This window comes from Ctenopharyngodon idella, chromosome 4, assembly GCF_019924925.1.
Source record: "Ctenopharyngodon idella isolate HZGC_01 chromosome 4, HZGC01, whole genome shotgun sequence".
In the NCBI taxonomy this organism is placed as follows: domain Eukaryota; kingdom Metazoa; phylum Chordata; class Actinopteri; order Cypriniformes; family Xenocyprididae; genus Ctenopharyngodon; species Ctenopharyngodon idella.
In genome coordinates this window covers 834,985-856,108 of record NC_067223.1, presented here as the reverse complement: position 1 = coordinate 856,108, position 21,124 = coordinate 834,985, and the positions used below count along the sequence as shown (strand labels likewise).

Below are 21,124 nucleotides of genomic sequence, written 5' to 3'. Positions count from 1 at the left end.
GTAACTGACAAACAGGCTGTTCATAAACTACATCATGTTCCCCTCAGTAAAGCTAGACTGTGTCGGCAAGGGTCGTACATTTATTATGAGGAGTAAATCATTATAATGAATAGGGAAGAAAAGTGAAATAGGGAGATTGTAGAATGCAGTCAGGCAAACATGGTTCTCTCAGAATGTGGATGAATGAAAGTTTTCTGGACCCTCTATAAATCCATGTACTGCTTTTTCCCAGGGCAGACTTAGACTTAGCGATGAGAATGCTGACCAAAGAAATAAAGCAACTCTATAAAGTACAGCTGAGAAGCTTCTTTCTGTTCCTCGTTGTCACTTTTATTGTCTGAAGGCAGGGAAGCGTTGACATTCTGGTTATTGATAAGCCACTGAATGGAAAAATAGAGGTTATTAATGCCCATTTGGCTTCTGTGGAATGGGAAGGTGTCTGAGGAATTGCATGAGATTGTAAGTCCTTTCAAGAGTGCTTCACAAACCTACTTTATCTTGGCATGTACATAGATCTACATCTATCTAAAAATAACAAAACATTTTATATTTCTTTATGGAATCGTTCACTAAAAAATAAAAAAATACCAAATTTTACAAATTGTTTAAAAATGACAAAAATAAGCTAGGTTGCTAAGGTATTCTGAGTGGTTGCTATGTAGTTGCTTATGGTTTCTAGGGTATTTTGGGTGGTTGTGAAGTGGTTACCTATCCACCTCATGTTTAACATTTTATAGTTTTTTTTTTTTTTAATCAGTTTGTAGATTTAGTGAATATTTATTTATTTATTTATTTGCTGTATGAGTCAATGCATTAACTTCCAATATTAATAGTGCAATATTACAACATCATTTTTATAAGAGAGACAAAAAATAATTATATTTAATATTTTTTGGTCCTCTTAGAAAAGTAATGTTGTAATTTTATACTATTAATGTTGGAAGTTAAGTTATTGGATGACCATTCATGTCAATATGATGGTTATGTTATCTAGTGTTAACGATCCTAATGTCTCTCTCTCTCTCTCTCTCTCTCTCTCTCTCTCTCTCTCTCTCTCTCTCTCTCTCTCTTTGTCCCCTAACTCCCTTTCACTATCTACCTCTTTATCTGTGAATCAAACAGAAATCCAGACAAGGGCCTCCAGTTTCTCATCTCTCGTGGTTTCATTCCGGATACGCCTATAGGTGTGGCGCACTTCCTGCTCCAGAGGAAGGGGCTGAGCCGACAGATGATTGGCGAGTTTCTTGGCAACAGCAAGAAGCCATTTAACAGAGATGTGTTAGAGTGAGTATATGAAAATTCTACCATAATCCATAGCTCAAAAAAAGATAAATGAGAATCTACAAAAATATCGTAAAAAAGAGAATATTTACACTTTTAAATGGAAGCATTTGTTTTTTCTCTGTGGATTTGGAGAGTTGTGGCATTTTTTAATGAGATCTCCCTTGGCTGCTGAGCTCTCACAGTCAAACTGCAGAGCTTTGCACTTGGAAAATATGCACTCTTGAGACCTCTTAGCAGATTCAGTGTGTGTGTGTGTGTGTGTGTGTGTGTGTGCAAATATACAGTGCAGTACATGTGAGGTTTCTGAAGTGATTCTTCTTCTAGCCTTAAATGTATCCACTCTGTATGAGTAAATGTATCTACCCTGTGTAAACTTTAAGGTATCTTTTAAGGAAATCTTAAAGGTAAGTCTTTAAAGTGTTGGCTTTTAAAGTCCAGAAAGCAGACAAAACACAATAAACTAAGAAATATAAACTTAATTTCATCACAGACTACTACCAATATATGTTTTCTTTTGGTGCATGCCATTGTTGTTATTGTTAACAATTAAAAATTGTTTAAATATGAGTATTAGATGAAAAACTTGAAGTACTAAAATGACTAAAATGGAAATAAATATAAGATAAAAAGAAATATTATACACAAAACTGAAATGAAGACTGAAAATGCATACATAAAAGATAAACTGAAATAATAAATACTATAAATACTATAGTAGTATATAAATGATATTAAATCACTGACCATTAAAAGACTTAGAATGAAAAATACTAGATCATAATTTTCCGTTGAATACAAGAAGTCAAGAAGAATGTTATGTTTGCAGTTCAGAAAGAGAGAGAGAGAGAGAGAGAGAGAGAGAGAGAGAGAGACCAAAAGCCTGCAAAGGTCTTCCATCTTTGCAAGTGAGGAAAGAATTTCACATTGATAGATTTTTTTAGAGTATTTGGGAGCTTTATTATTTTCCCATAGAACCCTAGAAAGGTCTTTTTCAAATACTCCCCAGAAAGCTTTGCAATGCTCTGGTAATCCATCAGTCCCTGGTGCTTATAATTTTTTTTTTCTGCTCCTCCCAACATCTCCACAAAAGCTTGATTTTTTTTGCAAAGGTCAAGGTGTAGGCTTAGTATTAAAATGTCAGTAGAAGAAAAGAGTTTTTAAAGTTATTTGTGCAGTGATGATCACTGATAATATGGATATATATATATATATAAGCTCATACATAAAAACAAAGAACATATTTTTTAAATGTACAAAATATTATATAAATGTGGTATAAGAACTTATAACCACTATTAAAGTGAAGCCACAAGTGAGGTCATGCTTCATTTCAAATCTGAGGATTATAGCTATAAAACTATGCATTTTATTAATCATTTCCTGAGATCATGTCATGTGTGTTTTTAGAGAAGGCTAATAAAAATGCTAATGAAATTATTTATGGCCCCTATAACTCCCATGCACTCTAATGTCTGAAGCGGAGAACTGTCCATTCATGACTCTATTGTCTTCTCTCGACAAATGTTAGCAACTCTGCAGTTATGAGACTTAATCTTCATTATTCTTTTATCATTATTCTTTTGTTTTTATTCAGCCATTATTAGCCTTTTTTTCTGGCATTACATGGACTGCCCATCAACACTTTCATTAATCTATTACCTTAAGTCTTTCTAAAAATATATTCTTGGGACCTTATGTGAATTCGTGTAACAAAATAGATCTTGAAATAGATATAGCACCTGGTACGACAGGTGCATTAGAGCTACAATTAGCAACAAGCTACATAACACAATTTAAAAGATCAATATTAAGCTTTTACACAAAACTCACTTTAAACTACCAATGAGTGTTTGTAATAACTTCCGATTGTGATCTAATATGGATATTTGTCATATAATGTTGTTGAAATCTGTGATATTTAGCATTTTATATGGAGGTAAGAGCTACACCTGCTTAGCATGTATACTGTAAACATTCCTTATTCATATGAATATACCCCAAATTGCATGAAAATCACACACAGACCATACACTATCATAATTGTGTGTTTATTCTCTTCGTTTTTGATGTGTAGAAACGTTTCTTTGGCTTTGATTTTCACGGAGCTCAGAACAAGGAAGTGTACAGGACAGCGTCATCCAGAAGGGCAGGATTTATGGTCACGGTGACTCACGTAAGATGATTGAAAGCCGTATTTCGAATAGAGAGAGCGCTAAGATCATAGCTGACACAAACCAGGAACAGGAGACATGGAGCATACTCTGAACGCTCTTTCAGCTCTTTCAGATCTCATAATTCAGTGAGAAATGAATAGAAATGGTATTCTGTATGATGAAATATATTGCAACCATGTAAGAATTAATCAATATTTCTCCAAATATGCACACTTTTGGACTAAGAACCCTAACGGACACTGTTCAGCGAAGCTATGTGAGCACAGATAAACCGGAGCAGACGTGAGGGAATATGAATAAACTAAATTATTCTATTCAAAATAGCAAAAATTGATACAGATTGATTATTAATACAGACTGATTATTTTGCAAATTAAGAAAATAATGTCACTGCAACCTAGTTTTATCATAAACAGTGGTCAAATATTGAAGCTGGAGTCTTTAATCTTTCTAATGATACTCAGTTTGTCCAGATCAAGTAAGAGTGTGATGTTTTAACATGCAGTGAATTTTGAGCAGCAATAATCTGGGGCCGTCGGTGAACGTAAAGGGGTTAAATGTAATACATTCCAACTCAATCTCCATTTAGACATACTGTAAGTACCCCAGGACATATACGTAGTAAAACAGAAAGTGGTGTTAGAAAAATACACCGGTGTTAGGAAACAGCAGAGAAAAAGCCAGATCCAAGTCAGCATTTATTTTAAATTACCTCTTGTAGACTAGCATTTTATCTTGACAGCTTTTGCTCCTTGTCTAATTGCCATTATATATTTCTTTAGCCTATGTTTTTGCTGTGACAGCAGTTTTAGGCTGCTTTCCTTATGTGTGTTTTATACAAATTCCATCAGGTCTCCCTAATTTTCCAGCGGTCTTTCTCTTTGTTTCATCTAAAAATGCATTCATCACCTTCGGTAGGCTGCAATAAAATTTGACAAAAGTGCAGGCTAATTATAACTTTCTGTAACGCCACGCCAGCAGAGGGAGCCCTCTCCCGAGTACTGACTGTTGCCGATCCCTCTGCTTCACTGGTTACTTCCTGTTTGGTGGACATTTAAGCATGGCCTTGCTCCTTGTACTTTGCGAAGTATTGCCAGCCTGTCTGCCTTACCGAGCGCTTTCCCATTGCTATTATTTTGCCTTATTGTGTATGATCATTGCCTGTTTCAGCTGTTTACTGCCTTTTGGATTGCCCACTGTTCTGTTGCCTGGATTGGACTGCCTTATTGTGTTTGTACCTCTGCCTGCCTCACGTTTACGATTATTTGCCTGCTGTTTTGGATTTGTTTGCTGTGGATACATTAAACACTGCACATGGATTCTAATGCCGCCTCAGCGTCCTTACATAATACTTCGCCACCGAAGAATCCAGCAGATGTTACGAATCTACAGGCCGCGTTCGCTTATCAGAGCGACGTTCTCAAGGAGTACCGTGATCAACTGGCTAAAGCTCAAGTGGCTAATGACTAGTTCACTCAGTATTTGCGATCGCTACCACCGCCTATGCCCAGAAAGGTAAGCTATATGCATTACCTGACAAGTTTAATGGTTCTGCTGAGCAATGTAAAGGTTTCATCCGCCAAGTAGAAATCTTTTTCATGCATCAGGGAAGTGACTTTGATTCTGATGAGAAGAAGTGTGCATTCCTCATGTCATTGCTAACGGGCAAAGCGATCGAGTGGGCCGCTGCAGTTTGGGAAACTGATCGCTTGTTCCAAACATCCTACCCGTACTTCATAAAACAACTTGGAGATGTGTTTGAATACCCAGCAGGGGGCAAGGATGTTTCCACTCGTTTAATGCAGCTAACTCAAGGCCGCAAATCCGCCGCTGAATATGCTATTGAGTTCAGAACGCTTGCTGCTCAGAGTGGTTGGAACGATGTGTCACTCAAGGCCCTGTTTCGTCGCAGTTTGAATATGGAGTTACAGGCAGAGCTTGCATGTAAGGGTGAAGAGCACTCCTTTTCTGAGTATGTCACATTAGCCATCAAGATTGACAATCTCATGCGTACTCATCGCCCTCAAAGCAGGTCAACGAGACCCATGCATACCTCGCAAACTACACAGACTTCCGACTCAAGCCACGCCAATGATCATGCCAGTCCTGAGCCCATGCAGCTAGGGGTCACGAGATTATCTACTGATGAGAGATCAAGACGATTGATTCAGAATCTATGTTTCTACTGCGGTAATGCAGGCCACCGCAACGCAGTCTGTCCTCTCAAAGCCTGGAGAAACTACGCTGACAACAGCCAAGTAAGTGTGGGAAATATTTCAGTTACCAACGCCAAATCTCTCACTACTACTGTCACGATTACTGCTGAAAATGGCTCCTTTGAATTCACAGCGCTGATTGACTCTGGCTCAGCATTAAACCTAATTCATCAGGACCTCATTACAACATTCAACATTCCCGTCCAACACTGTGAACCTCCACTCAAGGTAAACACCGTTAACAACAAACCCATTGGAGATGGCATCACTCAACTAACTCTGCCCATGAAAATGCAAGTAGGACTATTTCACCAAGAAACCATCACCTTCTACGTCCTTGATTCTCCGTGCTATGAAATCATCCTTGGATATCCATGGCTATCTGTTCACGACCCAGTCATCTCTTGGCAACATGGTGAGATCATACATTGGTCACAATTCTGTTTTTCTAATTGCCTGAGTAACACCATTACCAAGTCTTGTTTTACCACCAGCATAGAGAGTCCAGAATGTAAGCCGGTCACCATACCATCATGCTACCAAGAACTTCAGGAAGTCTTCAGCAAAACCAGAGCCACTCAACTGCCACCTCATCGTCCATGGGACTGTGCCATAGATCTCCTACCAAATGCCATACCACAGAAAAGTAAAGTATATCCTCTGTCACGTCCAGAAAGTCAAGCTATGGAAGAATACATAGAGGAAGCTCTCAATTCTGGTTTCATTCGTCCATCCACTTCCCCAGCAGCTGCAGGCTTCTTTTTCGTCGAGAAGAAGGATGGAGGACTTCGTCCATGCATTGATTATCGAGGTTTGAACAATGTCACAGTTATGTTTCGCTATCCTCTACCACTAGTTCCTGCAGCACTTGAACAACTCAGAGAAGCTAAAATATACACCAAGCTAGATCTTAGAAGTGCTTATAACCTCATTAGAATCAAGGAAGGTGACGAGTGGAAGACTGCATTTTTGACCACTAGGGGGCACTATGAATACCAGGTCATGCCGTATGGGCTAGCCAATGCACCTGCGGTCTTCCAGTCCTTCATTAACGAGATCTTCAAGGACATTCTGAACCAATATGTTGTGGCCTACATAGACGACATCTTGATTTATTCCAAATCTGAGGAGGAACACAAGGGTCATGTCAGAACTGTACTCACCGGACTGTTAGAGAATCAACTATGTCAAGGCAGAAAAATGTGAGTTCCATGTCCAACGAACATCTTTCCTTGGATACAACGTCAGTCATCAAGGTGTGGAAATGGACAACTCCAAGATCATGGCAGTCACTGAATGGCCCCAACCCACTACAGTCAAGGAGCTTCAGCACTTTCTGGGGTTTGCCAATTTCTACCGACGCTTTATACGCAACTACAGCATCACAGCAGCACCACTAACATCCCTACTGAAAGGTAAACCGTCAAAGTTGAAATGGACAGATCACGCTACACAAGCATTTGCCAACCTCAAGCACAGCTTTACGACTGCACCAATCCTAAAGCATCCCGATCCCAATTTACCATTCGTCCTGGAAGTCGACACATCCGACTGTGGAACAGGTGCAGTGCTCTCCCAACGCCACGGACAACCAGGCAAGCTTTTCCCCTGTGCTTACTTTTCTAGAAAACTCACGGACGCTGAGTGAAACTACGATGTTGGCAACAAGGAGCTTCTAGCTATGAAGGCAGCCATCGAAGAATGGAGACATTGGTTGGAAGGTTCCACTCACCCCTTCCAGGTAATCACAGATCACAAAAACCTTGAGTACATAAAAAGTGCAAAAAGATTAAATCCTCGCCAGGCTCGTTGGTCCTTGTTCTTTACCAGATTCCAGTTCACCGTGACCTACCGTCCTGGTAGTAAGAACAGCAAAGCTGACGCTCTCTCCAGGAGACATGATCACCCACAGGCAGAGAACCAACCTGAATCCATCTTGCCGCCATCCATCATCATCGCACCAATCACTTGGGATCTGATGGATGAAATCCAAAGAGAACAGAGCAATGAACCCAAACCACAAGGCTGTCCTGCTAACAAACATTATGTTCCTTCCAGGCTTCGACTCCGAGTCATGCAATGGGTCCACACGTCACTTTGCTCTGGGCATCCAGGTATCTCACGAACACTACACCTCACGCAAAATTCCTTCTGGTGGCCATCTATGGTTAAGGATATAACAAATTACGTCAAGTCATGTTCAGTGTGTGCACAGTCTAAAACCCCCAAAGAACTTCCATCTGGTCTATTACAACCATTGCCCATACCTCAAAGACCTTGGTCACACCTTTCAGTAGACTTTGTCACTGACTTGCCCCCATCTAATGGGTTTACCACGATCCTAGTAATCATTGACCGCTTCTCTAAAGCTTGCAGACTCATTCCTTTAAAGGGTCTTCCCACAGCTATGGAAACTGCTCAAGCGATGTTCCACCACGTCTTCAGGGTTTACGATATACCCGAGGATATTGTTTCTGACCGAGGAACCCAGTTCACGTCTCGGGTATGGAAAGCATTCTGCAAACAACTTGATATTAATGTCAGTCTAACTTCAGGCTACCATCCGGAATCCAACGGGCAAGTGGAGAGGCTGAACCAAGAGATCGGCAGATACCTCAGATCATACTGTGGGCGTGAACAGCATCGGTGGTCAGAGTTTCTACCATGGGCAGAGTATGCACAGAACTCATTGAGGCACTCATCCACTGGTCTTACACCATTCCAGTGTGTCCTAGGATACCAACCCCCTATGTTCCCGTGGTCTGGAGAACCGTCCCTTGTACCTGCAGTCGATGACTGGATTCGCCGTAGCGAGAGGGTGTGGGACAGCGCTCACGTACGTCTACAAAGAGCTGTCAGGAATCAGGAGATTCAAGCCAATCGACGACGTCGCCCACATCCTCCCTACCAACCTGGACAAAGGGTCTGGCTCTCTACACGGGACCTCAAGCTTCGGCTACCCAGCAGGAAGCTCAGCCCAAGGTACGTAGGCCCATTCAAGATCTTGAGACAGATTAATGCGGTCACTTATGAGTTAGAGCTTCCTGTTAATTATCGCATCTCTCCCTCCTTCCATGTTTCCCTCCTGAAACCGGTCCACCCGGATGCTGACCCCAACGTCGAGAACCGAGAGCCACCTCCACCGCTGGACATTGATGGAACCCTGGCATATGCGGTAAAGGAGTTGTTGGACTCCAGACGGAGAGGGGGTCAGCTCCAATACTTGGTTGACTGGGAGGGATACGGACCTGAAGAGAGATCCTGGGTAGCCGCTCACGACATTCTGGATCCATCGCTAATTGAGGAATTTCATCGAGCCAGACCCGATCGTCCAGCACCGCGACCACGGGGACGTCCACGTAGAGCGCCAGGAGTCGCTCCTAGGGGGGGGGATTCTGTAACGCCACGCCAGCAGAGGAAGCCCTCTCCCGAGTACTGACTGTTGCCGATCCCTCTGCTTCACTGGTTACTTCCTGTTTGGTGGACATTTAAGCATGGCCTTGCTCCTTGTACTTTGCGAAGTATTGCCAGCCTGTCTGCCTTACCGAGCGTTTTCCCATTGCTATTATTTTGCCTTATTGTGTATGATCATTGCCTGTTTCAGCTGTTTACTGCCTTTTGGATTGCCCACTGTTCTGTTGCCTGGATTGGACTGCCTTATTGTGTTTGTACCTCTGCCTGCCTCACGTTTACGATTATTTGCCTGCTGTTTTGGATTTGTTTGCTGTGGATACATTAAACACTGCACATGGATTCTAATGCCGCCTCAGCGTCTTTACACTTTCATGCACAACAAACACTTTTCTGGAGTTAATAAAGTCTAAAATCAAACTTATGCTGCTTTAGTAACTAATATTGTGTGAAACAAAAGGGAGCATATGGTATTTAATTCTCACTCACCAGAGAGCTTTACATATACATGCAAAATTGGTAATTAGGGAGTATTAACAACAATACTACCAAGAAAACTAATAAAACATGCACTGCCCTTGGCTGGACAACATTAGTATCTTTAATAAACCATTTCAACCAAACATTAATGTTAAGTTAGGCATTAAAAAAGTAATGGTTTAGCTCATTTTAATTACAGACCTGCTATATTCCGCTTTAAAATATGAGATATGACATGCAGCACAACAAATTAAAGACTTCTGCTGTAGCCAAAAACAGAATATGATGAATATTTCATGCTGATATAATAAATGGACTTTCATATTTTCATTTCCCTGAAGTTCATGTGACTTTTTGGGACTCAATCCAGTGCAAGCTTATTGAGAGCTCTGCACAGAAGCTGTTGTGGTGCTTGTTTGCGGTGTAGATGGGCTTCCGTTGCATATTAAAACAAATGGCATTGCTATTAAAATTGCTCCAGAACACACATATAAAAGGGAAAGGAAGAAAAGCACCCAATGCTTTCAAAAAAGCATGAAATAAACCATCAATCTAGATTCCTTCTTGGGATCTCCTGACTGACCTGTCCTTTAACCCCTAATGTTTTCCAGCAGACAAGCTTTGTTCTTCAGTGGCTCGCTCTTTATTTGGACAGGCAGAGCAATTTTTCGCAATATCCCCACATTAAAACAGAGCAATCACTCCATGCTTGTATGAACCTCTTTCCAGAAGGGGAGAAACAATATTGAGGGTAGATGCCATAGCTCCTTGACAAGGTCATCCAAAGCCAGGCAAGAAATTCCCTTTATTACTACAGTAAGTCATTCATGAAAAGACAAAAGAGTCACAAAAAAAAAAAAAAAAAAGTTAAAAATTGAAACAGGTTTAGTGATATGGTTAGGTTTAAGGATGGGCTAAAGTGTGAGGGAACAGTCAATAGTGTATTTACAGAAATGAATTATAGCTGTAATTACACAGGTATTTTTTTAAATGTAAGTACGATGTAAAAACATGTATGTACCAGGGGTGTCCAAAGTCTGGCTTGCGGGCCAATTACTGCCAGGGGATGAATTTCAAATAGCCCGCAGATTGTTCATTTAAATTTATGTGGCTTGCCACGCATAATTTGCAAATCATGCAGTTTCACAATGTCAATGTCTCTGTGATTTATACTAGTTTGAAGTCAGATGAAACAATGCTGACATTCTCAACAATACTGGAAAACATAAGAAACTTTGTGTGACAACAGTCCAGTTACTTTTCAATCCACAAATCACCAATATTTGCCATGGATTTACTGTAGTAACACTAACTGTAACGGTGGTATTGTGGCAGAAATGTGGGATAATCATATTGAGTTATATTATATTATAATGTAGACATGTATTAAATGTATTATATATATAAGGATCTGGCCCCCAGGTGTGGTCCCCTTTAAAAAAAAAAAGTTTGGACACCCTGATGTACACAATAATTGCATTATTATCAAATGATTAATTTAAATTTTAGTACATAATAGTTAAAGATACTTAAAATAAAGTGGGACCGGCAGGATTTTCACAGTGCTCTTGTATGTAGTCCTGTTCTACATGTACTGTATGTTATGTGCTATATACTTACTATAATAACTAAGACATACAGTATTAACCCTGAACCTAACCCTAAACATTGACCCTTGAAACTGAAATGATACACAAGGAAGCCCTTCTACATGTTAGCAATGTTTTTTTGCTGCAGTGTCTGAAGTCTGTTGTGGCCGGCCTTAAGATGTAATTTGTGGATGGTTGATATCGATACTATGATCATAATGTAAAGAAAACACTAAATACCAAGATATGTATGCTGCATACTAAAATTTCTAAAGTGCCTGCAAGCTTCAGGAACTGGTCCCATTGGCCCAGGACATAATGCATTCTTAGTAACATGCTGTGATGTAAAATTCAGCAGAATATCATGCAGGAGATGTGCAGTGGTAGTACCACATTATAGTAATGCAGTACAGGGAAACTTGGACAAGCCTAATGAGGTGAAACATTCCCCTATCACCATAAGGTTTAGTGTGCTGGAAAGGAATGTCTCTTGCTGCTCAAGTCCACTTTCACTTTAGATGGTGTGGCACAGGGGCTAAAATGAGTCTGTAAGGAGCTAGCCATGATTTGCAGTATTCCCTTAGTACCCTTGAACAAGGCATTTAACCCAAAGTTGCTCCAATTGTATTGTCTCTCTAATAAGTGCATGCTGCAGGCATGGCTCCAGAGTCTTTTGTAATCGGCCATAGGCCACCAGCTCTTTGGGGATGTTCACCACCTCTTCTCTCTCTCACCAAGCCTGATGATCCGTTAGCTCTGCTAAATCTGTTGCAGTTGTTGTACCAAAGAAAGGGCAGCGCAGCACCCGTAAGGACCATAAAACAGTTTTAAAGACCTTTGGGTAGTTGTTCCTAATCAATTAGACAAGTGTTTCCCAACCTTTATCTTGGAGTACCTCCAACAGTACAGTGTTTTCTTTATCAGGCATACCCATTTCAGGTATTGAAGTTTCTACTAACTAGCTCAAGAATTGAATCAGTCATTTACTGTAGTCCACTTGAATGAGTGTCTGAAAATGAGTGAGAGAATTTCAGACAGATTCCATCTGTCAAGACATGGGAATTCATTTTGAGAGACCCTCACAGTGCTTGAATATTCTCTAGGTGAATGTACACTGGTTGTACACTCTTAAATTTGATATCGTCCACTATAGTTTTGGACACCATTACAACAGGTAGTACCATCAAATAGTGCACTTTATAAGGGTATAGGAGGCTTTTTCGGGCAAACACAGTGTTGGGGGGCTCTGAAAGTAGATGCCATCCAGCTGATCTGACATGATAATAAACCCAAACGAAAGAACATATAGCACAGTGGCTCCCGTCATGTTTCATGGGACTCTTATAACATTTTGGAGTTTACGCGAAATACACGGACATACATAATCAAGTTCTATGACAAGAGTCCGATCTACCACGACACGTAAGGAAATATATGTGACGCAGATATTATAAAACTACGGAGCCCCGGACATGACATGCAGGAAAAAAATAGTAGGCTAAATTGTGCGCACGATTTATTAATTCGTTCCCTCGATTTACTAAAACGTGCGCATGATTTATATTTCGTTCCCTCGATTTACTAAAACGTGCGCACGATTTAGTAAATCGAGGGAACGAATTAGTAAATCGTGCGCACAATTAAATTGTTTTTCTTGCATGTCATGTGCGGGGCTCCGTATAAAACCATTTGAACACAACACAAATTCTTTATTTATTATATCAGTAGTTAAGGGTAAAAGACTTGAGTCTTTTGTGTCAAGTCGAGTTAAGTCTGAAGTCATTTCAGGTCGAGTCCGAGTCAAGTCTGAAGTCTATTAAAATGCGACTCAAGTGCGACTCGAGTCCAAGTCACTAACTCGAGTGCCCATCTCTGTTATAAAGATCTCTGGGCATCATTTGATTGGCGATGTTTGCATTAATTTTGTATGTGAACACTCCAGAGGAAAGCATACCATCTTTAGACCATCTTTAGCTCCACGTTCAGCAAGTGACTAATCGGTTAATCCAAAGGGTTTTAAAACTCTGGTACCACAATACTACTGTGGCAATTTACAATACAATGGCTCAGTGGGTAGCACTGTTGCCTTATGAAAGAAGGTCCCTGTTTCGAGTCCTGGCTGAGCTATACGACCTTTTGGCTCCTCCTAGGCATGCAGGATAGGTGAAATATAGCTACTAAACAGTGCTTGTAGGTGTAAATTAATTTGTGTGTTAGCCCTGTGATGAACTCGCCATCCATCTATGGTGTTTCCTTGCTTTTGGCCTAAAACACTGGGATAGGCTCCATTATCCCCACTACCCTACATAGGACAGCAGTTTGGAAAATGGATGGATTTCTGATCTCTGTACAATAATTTGTCTGTGATACTTTACATTTATACTTCTGCAATGCGATATTCAAGTACATTTTGACCATTCTGAAGCTGCATGCTGAAAAGAAGAAGAAGAAAAAAAAAATGAGATTGGCAAAAATGCACTATATATTTTTTTTTTCTCTTTGCCCTGAAAGTAAGTATCTGTATGCTTGTCTACCTGAAAAAAAAAGCTTTAAGGATTGTTCTGCTTTTGATGCAGAAACAGTAGATTCTGGTTTCAATTTCTATTTCTACAATGTCCAGACAGATGGGAGAAGATCAAATTAGTATTAATGTTCAGTGCAGTCCTTACTATTCAAAGCATCATTGTGAACAGGCTTTTAGAGAAGATGTTCCAGTGTGTTTCTGCTAGTAATCTTTCATGATTTTTTTTCTACTCTTGGGTCTGCTAGAGCAACACCAGCTCAAGTGAGACCAAGCACTTGAACACACAAATGAAGGAGACTGCCTCTATCACTAGACTGAATGGGAACAATATATTTTTCCCAATAGGTTTTTCACAGGCAGATTTCACTGTAGTGGAGAACTACTTTTCAGTGAATTTTCAGTGTTTTTAACAAATGAGGTAGTCGATGGGAAGATTTTCTGATTCTTTTATGATCCGAGTCCCATCAGTGGAAAGATAACAGGTCAGACGGGATGGACATCACTTTTAAGCCTTTCTCTCCTGTTGTTAGTTTTTCTATCTCTCTTTGAGGAGAAATATAAAGAACACATGGCCTTTGAGTGGAAAAGAAAATTGAAAAGCTCTCAATAAAAGATTCTTTCTGATGTTTGAATTGTATTTGCTTTTCATGAGACATAATTTTTAATTTTTTTAATCTCTGGATTTGTTTTCACAAAAAATTTTAATTGATAATAGCATAATTGTGATACAAACCCATGGTTTGTATTGGATTTGCCCCAGTGTGTTTGGTAAATTGCCCTCTGTGGGTTTGATACGGAGATATCCCTTTTAGCTACATTGTGAGGGAGAACGCTTGGGCTTTTTACATAATGGGGAATGTTATATGGTTGTCACTTTATGAGTGAGTATTATTCACTATAGAGTGCATACTTACCTTGTATGCCATGCAGTGATGAAGTTGAGAAAGAGATGAAGGAGTGGTCATGAAAGGTTGAAAAGTATGTCGATATGTATACATTATAAAGTAAATGCACATCTATATACACAATTTTAGGTTCAGTATGATTTTTTTAAAGAATACTTTTATTCAGCAACGACACATTTAAATAATCAAAATTCACAGTAAAGATGAATTGACAGCAAAACATCAAAAAGCACATTTTAAATAAAAGCTGTTCTTTACATAATTTCTATTTATTAAATAATTCTAAAAAAAAACTGATCAATTTTCCATAAAAATATTAAGCATCACAACTGTTTTCAATGTTGATAATAATACGAAATGTTTATTGAGCACCAAATTAGCATATTAGAATTATTTCTTAAGGACTTGTGATACTGAAGAAATGGCTGCTGAAAATTCACTCAACCATTCATACATTTGTTTACATCTTTGGTGCTGAGGGAACTGACTAGCAGTGACTTTCTGTGGGTCTGAACCTTAGGGTATACCGTATTGAGGGTAAAATTTGTTTTTCTTCACAAAGTAGGGTGGACTAAAGTTAAAAAAAAGTGACTATGTACATGCACATTAAAGTGATGTAAATTATGGACTATAGTAGAAATATAAGTATATTTCAAGGCAAATAATGACGTGTACCTGTGTAAAATGTTTATGCTTATATGTTATGTGATCTTTTGTGTGTAAATTGTACACTATTGTCCATTCCTTTATTCAGCTTTGTTTCTCATTTGGACAGGATGCTCTTCAGCAAACATTACCAAAAGTGAGAGAGGAACAGATTGTCTCACTGTTCTTGGATATTTATTTCCCTGTAGAAATGCCTTACTCTCTCTCTCCCCCTGTGCACCTGCTCTATGTACTGTACAGATTGACAGCCGTTTCTCTTTCTGAAACCTCCAGCTGGCAGCTCAGCATAATAAACACACAAGCATGGTTGGAAGTAAAAATAATTCCTGTTTATTTATCGCTTTAATACAGATTTCATACAAATTTTATGGAATAAACATTTCTGTGGTTCCGAATTAGTCAATGTAGAGTGGAGGCTTCAGTTGTACTTCTGAGGCTGGGAACTGAAACAGTTTTGCCATTAAATGTAAATTTTCACTTAGTGTAAATAGCATCTATCGCTAAGAAAATATGCCTTTTTCACTTAGTGTAAATAGCATCTATTGCTGTTTGCACTTAGTGCAAATCCAAGTGTGAATGTGTATGAATTCCCATGTATTAATATTAAAATCGTGGCATTACTGTTTTGAATTTGTTGTATTCAATTGTCATATGTCACATGTTTTTAGTCACATTTATTTAATCTACTAATCTACTTAATATGAAATAACATTTCTGTTCGTGACTTGTGCTGCAAACTTGTTTCGGAGGATTATGTAATGTTCCAGATCCAGATCTCCAGATCTTCAGAATCCATATATTTGCAAGTAAATGAGCCAAACTCAGCCCTTTATCCGGCGATCTTGATCTTCATTCTCAGCAGTGACCGTCACCGTCAAAGCCCGTGCTTGTTGATTCATATTTGAAATTTGCTCCCTCGAAAAGCGATACAGGTTTACGGCACTAAACTGCCACATGCCGTGTTTTAGTATATTGACATTAGTGATGGGAAGTTCGGTTCTTTTCCGCGAACCGGTTCTTTCGGACAGTTCGATTCAATAAACCGGTTGAAAAAAACGGTTCACCGGTTCTTTTACGCGCCGACGTAATGACGGCCGAGATGAAAAAACACTTAACACATTCAAATATATAAAGTCAGTAATCATAACATCAGTCAACTAAAACATCATTATAATCTGAAACGTTTCTTACCATTTAATTTTGCATCTAAAGCATCCATATACAGGTAGTGATGTGCAAACGAAGTTTTACAGTTATAAAGTGAATAAATTAGTCTTCATCAGCGCAGAAACCATGATCCCCTTACATTACGATTTATTTGTAATTACATAAACTTAGGTTTCGCCAGATTGGCCCCTCATTCGAGTCATCTCATAGCATCAGTTGTCCTAGTTAACCGGTGCTATGACAGTCATTACTGTTCTGTAGCTTCAGATCACACGCTGAATCACGCATGCGCAGTATCATCAGATCATCGATTCTCAAATCGGACACGTCCGAAAGAAGCGGTTCTCGGTTGTGTACTGGTGATCCGAAAACCGTTGCAACCGATTCTACTCGAGAACGAGATTGAGATTCGAGAACCGCGAGAGCGATTCAAAAGGAGTCGCTTGTTTGCTCGCTGTAGTTCGATTACGTCATTTTTTTTTATCTTTATATCACCTTGTTTAGAAATTAAATAAGCTGTACATGGATTATTTATGAAACAAATAAATGTTTAGTTTGATAGTTTTACAAACAATTAATTGTTTCCAATCTTTAAAAAAAATAACTTGAAAGCACAACTGCACAACTTTTACTATATTGCTTTTTAAATAACATTAATATAGAAAAATAATTTTGTAGAACTATTTCTGAACATTATAATTGATCGGTGTACAAAATATTATGTTCATGTTGGCATGTAGTTTATTATGTACAGTATGTACAGTATTTTGTTTGTTATTAATCTGTTATGGTGTATTTGGAAAAGCACAATAAACTTTTTGTATTTTAAATTGAGTCATAAATATTTCCAGTATGTTTTATATTATCACACTTTCCGATGTACTTTTCGTTCTCTTGAAAAATTACACGCATGCGCAGTATCATCAGCTCATCGGTTCTCAAACCAGACATGTCTGAAAGAAGCGGTTCTCGGTTGTCTACTGATAATCCGAAAACCGTTGCAACTGATTCTTGACTCGAGAACGAGAACGGTGACAGGCCGTGTACGTTCATTCGTGTACGCCGCGCATGCTCACTCATATCAGCTGCTCTGCTGCTTGTGCTCATCATCATTTCTCTCTTTACAGCAGGTTAAGTCAGTGTAGCCTACTGTTGGAGTAACTGAATAACTCCGGGATGTTGGTTTATTTCGAGAGGTAGTGTCAGGCACGTCAAAAAGTGAGTAACTTTAGTAATTTGTGGATTAGTGTTTGCTTACTGGAGATGCGAACTGTTTGGAACGATTCAGACCGATTTGGTGAACTGGTTCGACCGGTTCACTGAAAAGAACCGGTTAAAAAGAACGATTCGTTTGCGAACCGGACATCACTAATTGACATTTGAAATGAGTGTGTGCTTTCACTGAGAAATTCTGCTCTGTACACCCAAAGAGTATAGTTCTTTGGTACCCTATAAAAAAAAAAATTTTTTTTTAAAAATTTAAAAAACTTACCGCCAGAGAGGACTGCGACTTCTACTCATCATCATTTGAACTACTTTTGGTACCACTTTTGACATTTCCACAATAGACCCTTTTCACATGACGTCACACAGCTTCCGTTTGGATTCGAAGCAGTGCATCCTCACTTCTGTCAGCATAGTGGAATACTAGCGCCACTTGAATGAAGTGCACCCAATAGTTGTACATATGCCACAAATGTGGTTAGAGGATGACTGTAGTCGCCTAATTTCATGTAAATTCAAGGCAATGTGTTTGGCAGATCTCAAACGAACTTACCGATCGGCGAGATTTGCTGCTTTAAGTCGGAGGAGTTGAATACGGAGCACTGAACCGTACACTTTATGCTGCCCGTAGTAACGTGCAAACTTTGCTGTCTTTATTGCAGATGAAGCTGTTTATATGTATTTGTCAGTATTTGTGAAATAAACGCACGTTTCCGACATTTACGTGCAAAAAAAACTTTTTTATTCAATGTTTAATGTACTACGTATTTCCGTGCCTGTATGTACAATGAAGATCAACATAAGCTTATTCTTTTTAAATATCAAAGTCTATTTTTTCAGTTTTATTTCGATAAATATGACATACATAATAATAAAAATTGTGTTTACTATAATACTATTTCTACATGAAGACTGTTAATGTTGTAAAAACTGACTCCTGTACATGGTATTTTTATTAGTAAAAAAAACATCGTCATCATTCATCTTTTTATTGTAGAACAAGACTTTTTGTATGCGAGGATTTACAACAGTACTCATTGTTATAGCAGCATTAAATGAATTAAATAAAATTATTTCTCCAGGGAATAACATTAAATGAACACATACTTCCGTTTTGTATTTTATACACTTCTTACAAATTATACAGTCTTAATATATTGCACCAGCTCAGTTTAAACTGGTATGATGTAAAATGATCTAAAATATTCCCACCATTAATTCTTCGGAGTATTATATGTGGATGTGCTACTTTCAGGTGTCCATTTCTCATGAATAAAATTCACAAGAAACATATACCGTTATCATAGCCTACCAATTTCTAAAAATAAAGATTTGTTTTTAAAGACAATATTCTTGTTATTCCAAATAGGCTAACAGATTTGTGTGGACGCACAATCATTGTGATAAAACTCTGACAGCAATTCAAGGACAGAAAGGAAATAATAAATAACGTTACCAAAAGAAGCCGACTGTGTAAATTCTTGACATAAACAGTTTGTGTTTAAAGTTATTAAAGCATTTTCCCCGAGACGTCGCCAGTGCGAAGGTAAGACGGAATAACAGATCCACTGCTTTGCGGATAGGCGGAAGTTAACTGACGTCATTGTGAAAAGGGCCTATAAATAAATTATTGTGATTACGCTTGTTTGTCTGTTATTCTTTTATTTATAACAGTAACGTTATGTAGATTTAAAGGGAACCCCTGGTGTTAAGACTTGTATGGCTTAATATAACGTAAATGATGTCTCTTACTGAAATATGTAGTAGAAAACCCATGAAAGATTTACGTTATTTAAAAAATCCATGACATATTTGGACAATGGGCTGCGGCATTTTGTTTGCGTTCTATGTTGATGACGTCAAAAGATATGCTGTCATTTGTAAATGTTACTGCTGCCCCATAGTGTTCTGATTAAAGCTTTACTGTAGCTGAATACATGACTGAGTAGTAGCATTTTTGTAAAGGTATTGTTTAATTTATAGCATGAACGAGCATGTGGGTAAACACAACATAAAAGCCTTAATGAAACAATGCTGTACACTGATAAAAGAAATGCCAACAAACACCAACGGAAGTTCGCTGGTGTGATTACATAGAAGTTTGTTGGTGTTTGTAGGCGTTTGTTGGAGAAGTATGAAATAGAATTTAGCTAACTGGCTAGCGAAGCCAAACCGCATTGGTCTTTGTTTACGTCCCAGAAACTATATAACTTTATAAAAAAATAAAACATACTTACAGGTTGGGGCCCATAAACAGCAGCTTCTGCTTTTAAAGTGGGAACTGCTCCATCTTTCAGTAATAGCCTTTGTGCAAATCCAGCATTGAACTCGTGTAGATTCTGAAAGCTGTCTTCCGTAAAATGTGCAGCACAGACAGCTAAATTAGCATTATAATTGTCAGGAACAGAATTAAACATAAATTTTAAACATTGTTCCTGATGTCCAGTGTCCCTAGGAAGAATGGCCTCGCCCACTTTTTTGTGTGTTCCCGGGGACAGTGTTTATGGTAATTGCAGGGTTTATGATGTCACCAAACCGGGAACAAGCTCGTTGTAGTCCAAACCGGTCGTTTTTGTAGGCATTGAACTGCCATAACTTTAAAAGACAATATCTCTGTTTGCATTGAACTTTCAGCGCTGTATCTTTGCAGATACTGTTTATGCTCAAGCAGCAATATTACACACTAACTAAAGTAAAAAAGTGAAATCGCAATGAACCACCTCTTTTTAATACCTTGTCTTTACTTACACTATCTCTCTCTCACACAGTTTCTGTCTGTTCCTTCATTTTTGATAGCTGTGTCGTGGATGAGATGGATTTCTCTGGGATGGAGTTGGATGAGGCTCTGAGGAAGTTTCAGGCTCATATCCGTGTCCAGGGTGAAGCGCAGAAAGTGGAGAGACTGATAGAGGCATTCAGGTGAGACTCCAGACACTGTTACACTCTTAAACACACACACACACACACACACACACACACACACACATTAACGCTCTAGCCACCTTCATGTGTGAGGGGAAGATAAGAGCAGAGGGTGATGGGATACCTGTGCTTATGAATTTTTTTCATCGCTGTAGTACTGAAGGATAAAAATGCACGCTGAATGCTCTCCATAAATCAATCGCATTCTCAAGGAATATGGCACTGTTACATTAAAGCTGCAGTCTGTAAGTTTTGCCGCTTTGTTGACATCTCTGTTTGAAACCAGCAATTGCAGTTGTTTGCAGAATTATCATCTTTACGTGGGTTGTGCTTCGACACGGTTCCTTAGCGCGGATGAATCTAATGTTTGCTGTCAGTCACTACATTGGTGTGGATAATGTACTTCGGAATCACAGATTCTGTGTCTTGGAAGTATGACCAAAATAAGAATTTTCACTAGAAAATGTCATCTGAACAAGTAAGTAACATGTCTGCCACTTTTGTTCTGACCAACTGAGAAAAAAAGCATTTCAATAAATTGCGTTGTCAATGGTGGTTATCT

General features: G+C 38.9%; 1 protein-coding gene across 4 annotated transcripts in view; it reads left to right on the top strand.

The window, feature by feature from the left end:
- The window catches only part of iqsec3a (IQ motif and Sec7 domain ArfGEF 3a), a 158,070-nt gene that overhangs the window by 93,118 nt on the left and 43,828 nt on the right, over positions 1–21,124 (top strand). For all 4 annotated transcript variants that reach the window (XM_051891104.1, XM_051891107.1, XM_051891105.1 and 1 more), the window contains 2 exons: positions 1,123–1,284; positions 20,437–20,559. In XM_051891104.1, coding sequence (XP_051747064.1) covers positions 1,123–1,284; positions 20,437–20,559 — 285 coding nt within the window. The remainder of the gene's footprint in view (positions 1–1,122; positions 1,285–20,436; positions 20,560–21,124) is intronic.